The sequence below is a fragment of the Etheostoma spectabile genome, chromosome 10 (genome assembly GCF_008692095.1).
Source record: "Etheostoma spectabile isolate EspeVRDwgs_2016 chromosome 10, UIUC_Espe_1.0, whole genome shotgun sequence".
Lineage (NCBI taxonomy): Eukaryota > Metazoa > Chordata > Actinopteri > Perciformes > Percidae > Etheostoma > Etheostoma spectabile.
The window spans coordinates 29,965,667-29,974,389 of record NC_045742.1 but is presented as its reverse complement, the minus strand read 5'-3'; the positions used below and the strand labels follow the sequence as shown (position 1 = coordinate 29,974,389).

The 8,723-nt window shown below is 43.4% G+C and overlaps 1 protein-coding gene across 2 annotated transcripts in view; it reads right to left on the bottom strand.

The window, feature by feature from the left end:
- Window positions 1-8,723, bottom strand: part of hars (histidyl-tRNA synthetase) — a 15,191-nt gene that overhangs the window by 5,257 nt on the left and 1,211 nt on the right. The window contains exons 2-8 of one of the 2 annotated variants that reach the window (XM_032528194.1): window positions 7,374-7,735; window positions 5,482-5,571; window positions 3,725-3,844; window positions 1,855-1,950; window positions 1,328-1,453; window positions 1,063-1,170; window positions 865-963 (exon numbers count right to left, since the gene is read on the bottom strand). In XM_032528194.1, the coding sequence (XP_032384085.1) occupies window positions 865-963; window positions 1,063-1,170; window positions 1,328-1,453; window positions 1,855-1,950; window positions 3,725-3,844; window positions 5,482-5,571; window positions 7,374-7,478 (744 nt within the window). In that variant the 5' untranslated portion in view covers window positions 7,479-7,735. The remainder of the gene's footprint in view (window positions 1-864; window positions 964-1,062; window positions 1,171-1,327; window positions 1,454-1,854; window positions 1,951-3,724; window positions 3,845-5,481; window positions 5,572-7,373; window positions 7,736-8,723) is intronic. The other variant, XM_032528195.1, reaches the window with a different exon arrangement.

Genomic DNA, 8,723 nt, shown 5'->3' with positions numbered 1-8,723 from the left:
GGGGGGGGTCAGAAAGACACAAGGACATGACTCAAAGACAGATACTAGGGATGTAACGTATACTATATTCATGATTCCATACGATTCACGACAGTTTTCTGACGATTTCAAAATTCAATGACTGAAAAATATTCCTTTATTTGTATACACTCTCCACAACCGTGCAATTGAAAAATCTTTAATTAAGATTAATTAATCTTTAATAAAAAAAAGAAAGATTAAAGAAAAGCTTGTTCATTGTTAAGGCCGTATGGTTTGATTTAAATAATTTATTTGAACTTCATTCAACAGTTTGCTGTTAACCGACAAAAAGAAAAAACAATAGATGGCTGAAAGGGTATTTTACAACAACATTGAACGCAACGCAAGATTACGGAGACGGACCCAAAACACAACACTACAGTCCCGTCACTGTTGTTAATCCGACAGCAGCAGTGTCCCTGCTGTCTCCTCTGTGTCTTTAGCTGCAGACTGACTGTACACCGTCTAGCTGTCAGCATTTTAACCGTGTTTAAGCCAGCTAACGATATTAGCTATCTGGTACCTGCTCTATGCACATTTATATCAATCGATTTTTAACCGATTCACAATGCATCGTGACATTCCAACTAGATACTGGTCAATGATAGAGAGAAGGGAAAACAACAGAGGCGTGTGGAAGGCGTTCACATCAGATAAGTCTTGAATTGCCAAACCAATGTTTATAGATACTACATCCTGTTATATCCCGCGGTCATACATGAATTTGCGAGATCTCGTGGGTCCTTGTGCGTCAGTCATGGCCACAGCCGTTCCGCAAACAAATCCAGACCTGGTGGGTATTGAAGGACTTGAAAAACAAAAAAGCTCAGAGCCTGCACTCACCTTGTCCAGTTTATCCACTGTTGAACAGATGGAGCGGAACTTGTCATCCGGGACGCCGCACACAGCAAACATCCCGTCAAGGATGCGTCTGTCGTTGACCTGGAAACGGAGGACGCGGTCACTGAGATTGCAAGTCAAAGTCGGACTCACACCTTTACAGTAAATGACAAGAAATCACACTGAATAAATGTGACAAACCTTGATACGGAAGTCTCCGAGGTCCAGCTCACTGAGGATTTCATGGACAATCTTCAGACACTCAGCATCTGGAATCATGCCATCGTACTGCCCTGCGATGTCAAAATCCTGAAACACACACACAGACACACAGAGACACAGACACAGAGACAGACAGACAGACACAAAAATTAAACCCGGTCCGTCTACATAAGACCTAACAGTCCAGCCAGGCAGCGGCTCTGTGTCCCTGGCGGGAGTGAAAACGTATCGGAGGAAGTCTCACACATTGGTAGAACTCCCGGTAGCGCCCGCGGGTCATGGCCGGGTTGTCACGGCGATACACCTTAGCGATGTGGTAGCGCTTGATGTTGGTTATCTTGTTCATGGCCAGGTAGCGGGCAAAGGGCACCTGAGAGAGGGCAGGTCAAGGAACACACACTCTTTCGGATGACAAAAACTACGATACAAAAATAATTATTCATTGACAATCTGTTTTCCACCACGAACAACCAGACTAAAATAAATAAACTATAACCTTTCCAAAACAAAGAAGAAAGAAGAGACGTGATTCCACATTTCTTCAATGAATAGAAACTTAAGAATAATGGGATGGCAGACACATACTAAATGATTGGCAGTGAAGGAAAACCAGACAAATGCATAGATTTCTGTTAAATAAGGAACCAGACTCATTGCTTTGACTGCAATCAAACCGATCATGCTAGCTGCTGTGCGTATCATCTCCCCCCCCCCCGCCACCCAAAGGCCCATTTAGAGTCATGAAAAGCCCTGCTGTGTGTTGGGGGATACAGTGAGGTCATATCTGAGGGACAGCAGCTCTCCTCCCTGGTCTTTGAGGTCGTAGATGAGCTTGGAATCTTCTCCATATTTCCCTGTCAGCGTCTCCTGCACACCACACACAGAGGACACAACGTCACAGCGGTGAATGGGAGACGCCGGGCACGCATGCACAGAGTAGGGCGGCACAATATCTCACTTCTTATTTATTTTATTTTTTTAATAATTGCCATTGCGATATCAACTGGCGCAATAAGCACATCGTGAAGGCTGCAACGTATCGCGAAAGACACTCAGAGATTTTTTGTTAGTTGAAAAAAAATATCTGCAGAACGTTCAATTAAACAATGGAAATGATTTCCTTTAGAGCCAGATCGATATTATCGGCCTATATTTAACATTTTCCAAACTATCGGCATCAGCATTCAATAAATTAATATGTAAGAAATAAAATTTAAAAAAAAGGCCTAAACACCCTTCAACCATGTATTGAGTGTTGACGTCTGTCCACCAGAGGGCGCTCTACAACGTCCCTGAGCTTCGATTTTTTTTGGTATTGTGTTTTTGATCAAAGGACTTTAAGTTTAATATCTTTTTTATAGACTTTCCATATTTATTAAAATTTCATTTATCAGAACTTTAGTGTATTTTGACGTTCCTCTGTGTAGCATCGGGACGTCCAACAGTCTGCCGCTAACGCTACGAGCTAAAAGACACAAACTGTCTGAAAAACAACAGACGGGACAGAATGCTGCGTTTACTGGTAAACTAGGAAACATCATGGTGCATTCAAAGTCATTGTAAAATACCCTTTTCTCATCTGTTTTTTTCTTTTAACAGGAAATGTACTGGTGAAAGAAGTCATTCTTGTTAAGTTATTACATCTTTCTTAATCATTTACGTTCCACAGTTTTCTGCCGATATGGAAATCGATCCGATCCGTGACTCAAAACCGTGATCCGATCCGTGAGTTTTGTGATCCGTTGCACCCATATTTGAGAGGGATGGGAAAATATATTGCAAGCCACCCTCTCATTGTTTCATTAACATATTGGGTAGTTAAATAAGAAATGAATTGCTCCATATATTGGCAGTTTAACCCTTGTGTTGTCCTCGGGTCAACTTTGACCCATTTTGGAAAAAAAAAAGAAGAAAAGTGTCTTTCAACCAAATTTTCATAAAAACAGCTTGTTCCACACCACGCTCTTCACAAGAAAAATTAATGAGCGGGCCACAGCTTTCTTTAAATCAATCAATGCAAATCAATTTTTTTGTGAAAGACCATTGAAAGAAGAGACTAAAATGTCCAAAAAAAGCTTCAAAAACAAAAAAGGAACAAAGAAAAAGACGACCAAAACGTTGAAAAAAAAAAAAAAAGTTTCAATTGTGACCCAGAAAAACAAAGAGTTGCACGGTTGAAGGGAAAACACAAGGGGTAAAACATGGTAACCGTGTTGTCAATTTCGGCAACCAAAGGCTGATTCCTGGTTGCTAAGCTGTGAACTAGGGTTGCACAATATTAACATAAAGTGATACTGTGATATCAATTATGAACATTGCAATATCGATTTTAATTTTGATATTTTTAAACATATGTAAAAGTACAAAAGTTACGGGAAAACGCATCAAAATACATTTGTAGCCCCGGACGAGACGCATCGCTCCACAAAATAAACTAAATATTACACACTTATCGCAACTCTTTCTATATAATATTGCACAACGTGATCTTGTGATAATGGTGTTGAGGTGATATATCATGCACCCCTCCCAGCGACCATTTAAAAAAGTTAGTGTTGAGCCCGGTTAATATATGTTTAGCAATATTCAAGCCCTAGCGCTGAGGGGTGAATGTGTTCAGTTGTGTCGCGTGCAAATCTACCTTGAGTTCAAAAACAGGTGTGTCGATGGTCTCTGCTCCGTGGCGTTTGAAGCAGCCGATGATGGTGTTGAAGACTCTCTCTCTGATGGCCATCTGCTTGGGGTTGTAGTCCCTCGTTCCCTGGCAGAGAGACATTCGCTGCATTTCAGTCGGACTGTCAGGTGAAAGCTTTCAAAGGAATCCAGTGTTTTCCCTGGGCTCATCGAAGACTTAGTTGTGCAACTTTGGTGGAAGGGTAAAAGGGTCTTTCCTCGAGAAAATTTGTTTTACTTTAACAAAACAAAAATGCTATTTCACGTCATTGTGGACCGTTATTATCACCCTCCCTTGTCTAAAACTTTGGAAAAGCTAGAGCAGATAAATCAATTAAAAAAGCTTAAAAAGGTGCTCTGAGTGATGTTGGGTGACGTCACTTCTTGTTGACGTTGGAAGTATTGTCAAACAAAACGCCCCTCCCTCCTCTATCTAGCTGTAGAGACCTAAAAGGTTAGCGCTGACTCTAGCTAACCATGTCCTTGTGTTGGTAGTGAGGACGAACATGAACGGCCATTTAGAAAAACCAAAATGGGTTTACCAGCAAAAACAGAGCCGCCTGAATGTTGGGTTAGAAGCCCTTCTGCCGGCGGAGTTCTCGCCACCTTCTAACTTCCCTCTTCACACTTCTCTGTCCTCCACTCCCCACACCTTCATGTGCACGTGCACTAACCCCCCACCCAACATCTAACCATGAATCCTGGAACATGTTAATGTTTTTTAGGGTGCAGGTTGGTGTAGTTTGTTTTTGTTGCTGTTTGTGGAGTCTGGGCTGTCTACAGAGACCGTGTTTTTTACAGTGTGTTCAGGGGAAAGTCATGCAGGAAAAAATGTGTTCAGGGGGCCACACCCAAGACTTATAAAGGCATAGGAAAACCCTGAAATATATGAATTGTAGTGAGTAAACTGGCTAAGTTAATGTGACATTTTTTCACATTATAATTGATCCTGTATATGAGGGCGAAAATTATTTACATTCGTTTTGTTAGTAATCCCACACACACACACACACACACACACACACACAAACACACACACACACACACACACACACACACACACACACACACACAACACACACACACACACACACACACACACACACACACACACACACACACACACACACACACACCAGAGGGAGTGGGCTGCCATTGCTGGACCAGCGGCCTGAGCGTTTGGGGGGGCCTTGCTCAACTTCACAGGAGGTGAAGTGGCATCTCTCCAGCTACCAATCCACACTAGGTACCGGGAAACCCTCCGGTTCCCAACCCAAGTCCCAATGGACTGAGCCGCTGCCACCCCTGAGCTACTTGAGTGAGTTTTAAGAATCTTACAGTTCTGCAAAACAGATCTGTTGTTTGCTGCTAGTTACGGTTCCTCATGTGTTGTGTTAGCTGAAGGGGAAAATGGGTTTTGGAAATATCCTGATGTCCCAAGTTATGGTCATAAACCATCCACAGTGAGGTACAACAGGTTCAACTCATGTATAATGTACACCTAAACCACGTTTAGGCATCACGTGAGCATATATGTTGTTATGAATGTGTTCAAACTGAATGGATGTCATCGTCACAGTGAGAGCCAGATTCCATCTGCATTGGAGAGCATCCAAGATACAAATCATAAATTTAATTTAACCATGTTGGCCCGACAGAATGTGTTTTTATTTCCCTTTCTGAAGTAAAAGCATGTGTTTGAATACAGGAGCACGAGGGTCTTACCTTTGCCGTCTTGAGGACAAACTGATGTTTGCCATCGTCTCCTCCTATCTGAGCCTTCAGCTGCAACAGTTTGGCTACCTCTTCATCAATCTGCAAACACACACACACACGCACACACACACACACACACGCACACACGCACGCACGCACACACACGCACACACGTCAATGAGAAACTTGAAAAACTAACGATGCCATGTAGCAACTAGGGATGCAGCGGTTACCTGATTTCATTATTCACCGTGCTTTAAAACATCACGGTTAATTAACTGTAATTATCAGGGCTCCACGACACCAACTGTTAACCGACTGCAGGTTCCGTGTGGCAGACTGTGCAGTTCTTATTAAACCTCCTTGACAACATGAACATTTGCGCACATCAGACACTGGGACCGGTCGCTGCGGGAATGAACTGTCACCCTCAATTTCCACCGGATGCAAAACGGCTGAGGATCGGCTCCGCTGTGTGGTGGCTCCGTGCTCCGCCGTCCGTCAACGACCACCTGGTCCGGATTTGTTGCGGAACGGCTGCGGCCATGACTGACAGCTGAAGTCTCGAGGACACACGAGAATCGCAAATTCACGTAGAATAGAACCAGAAAACCAACAACAGTTTGTTTCCATCCAGAAGAGTAGAGAGGAAACAACTCTGTGCTGTTTTCTAGGCGTAGTGCAGGGAAATAAGATCCGCCGTGAGTATGGTGGATTTTATTTGGAAAATTAACAGGACGTTTTATTGTCGGAGGTGGGAAGGAGTTGGAACGCAGCCGTTCTGCAGTCAGTGGAAACGCACACATTGACTTTAATGGAAACCTAATGACTGTCGCCGTTCCGGAGTGGATCCACAGCCGTTACACATCCGGTGGAGATAAGGAGTTAGAGCAATGTGCAACGGCGTCCCCGTGCTGGGATAACTTTGTAATGCTTTTTTTTTTTTTTTTACGTTTCACAACGTTATCAAACCAAGGAAAACACAGAGCAGCCCCCCCCCCCCCCCTGACTTCAGGACAGCTGCAACGGCCGTTGCCCTTGACTAGCAAATCATTGCACGAGAAAACGAGAGCTGACAACACCAATATCTTCTCATTTCTAGCCATCGTATTTTCTTCCGTTCAGAGAGTAATGACAACAACGATCCTTCTTGACGACTATCAACGCTCTCTGGTGAAAACAGCGACTGACGACAGAGTGCTCTGTGTTTAGGTCTACAGAGATTTCATCATTTCCAGTTTTCAGGGTGACAATATTAGCGCCACCTGCTGTTAGGGACACATTTTGGGAGACGGGAGCCGGCTGATCAGTCCGACTGCCTCCTCTGCCGGGGGTCGGTCGTCGGGTTGGTGTGTCCGAGCCTTTAACGCTCCTGTTGTCCTCGGATCAAATTTGACCCATTTTCAAAAAATTTCTATATCAGAACCTTTAGTTTCTTTCAACCAAAACAAAAAGTTGAAACAAACAAAACAAAAGTTTGACCCAGAAAAACAAATGGTCAACGGGAAGACAACACTGGGCTTTTGTTTGTGGTGTGACTGACTCACTTCTAGTCTCTAATCTTTTCAGATGAATTTCAATAAAAAGGTTGTTATGCCTAAGCAGGGAAATTAATTAATGCATAATAATCGTGAAATTGATTATTTTCAGGTTATAAAATCCACACCACACACACACACACACACACACACACACACACACACACACACACACACACACACACACACACACACACACACACACACACACACACACACACACACACACACACACACACACACACACACACACACACACACACACACACACACACACACACACACACAACACACCACCACAACACACACACACACACACACACACACACACACACACACACACACACACCTCCAGAGGCCTACCTGCGCAACAGTGATCCCAGGTAGAGAATGGACAGATCGGACCCGTGTTGCAGTCCGAAGGCCCCCCAGACCAGAGCAAGCACGCACACAGAACACGGCCAGCATGTTGGTCCCACAGCACGGACAAAAAGAACAATAAGTCCAGAAATCCGACCGGTTAAAGTTCAGGAGTGCATCATGGGTACAGCAATGTCCAGTGGAGTTGTACAGGGTCAGCCACAGCAGCCAATCCCAACGGCCGATAGCAGCAGAACCAGGAAGTGAGTTGAGCAAAGATGTCCAGGAGACAGTGAGGTAGATGATGAAGGGTAATCCAGGGCCAGGCAGGAAGAACAGGAGAAAAGTGGTAAGCAACCCTGTCACTAGGGGGGGGGGCATGACGCATCATCATCATCATAGGGTGGAGGGCAGGACATGAGATCACATAAAATCAAGTCAATCAAAGACGCCAGCCCAACGCAGCACACAAAACACGCACAGTCCTGCTCTGACCGGGTATCAAATCTGTGTCGAGTGCATTTAGTGTTCCCAGCATTTTAAAACAATTGTGCAGCTTGTATTTACGTTCACAAAAGTGCTCGTTTAGCCACTGACAGGCTTAGAGTAATATTCTAAGTGTCTGACAATATTATGGAAAGGATTTCTAAGGAGGTCGACCTCTGTTAAAGCATAAGATCCTATTTTTAAAAATAAGAAACAAAAACATCTGCAAAATTGCGTTTGCTAAAGCCACCAGACTCCATGTAAATAAAGAATAATTTTAGCATCGTAAAATACACTTCAATCAAAGTCGACAGGAACAAAATAAAACTATGAAAAACCATTTTGGGGTTGTCTTTCCACTTTTACAACCATCACAGCTTACTGATTTACATGTGAAAATACATTGGCTCTATACACGCTAAAAGCATTGTTTTTTTTAAATGGAGTCTGGTGGGTTTAGCGCTAGCGACTGTGTGTAAGATGCTTTTAAGTGCAACATTGAATGAGCTGCCTTACTTCCACGGCCCTGCTATTGTGCATTCTGGCTCACTGTCACAGCTCACTTTAATAGAACAGAGCCACCTTTTATTATATATAACTTATTATTATTAACAAGTAATTAATAACGTGTGCGTTTCCTACTGTGATGATGTCTCCTGTGAAAAAGACCTACTGAACTCTGCACTGTCACTTCCAATAACTACTGCACCATGTGTGACTGCATAGACGCGGCCCCTGGTGATGTCATGGTGGGAAAAGGCGGGTCTCAAACATCCCTAACATAGCAGAGATTTCAGACCAAACAAGACAAATGAAGGACACAAAGCTTACATTGATTATATATATACATATACACATATATATATA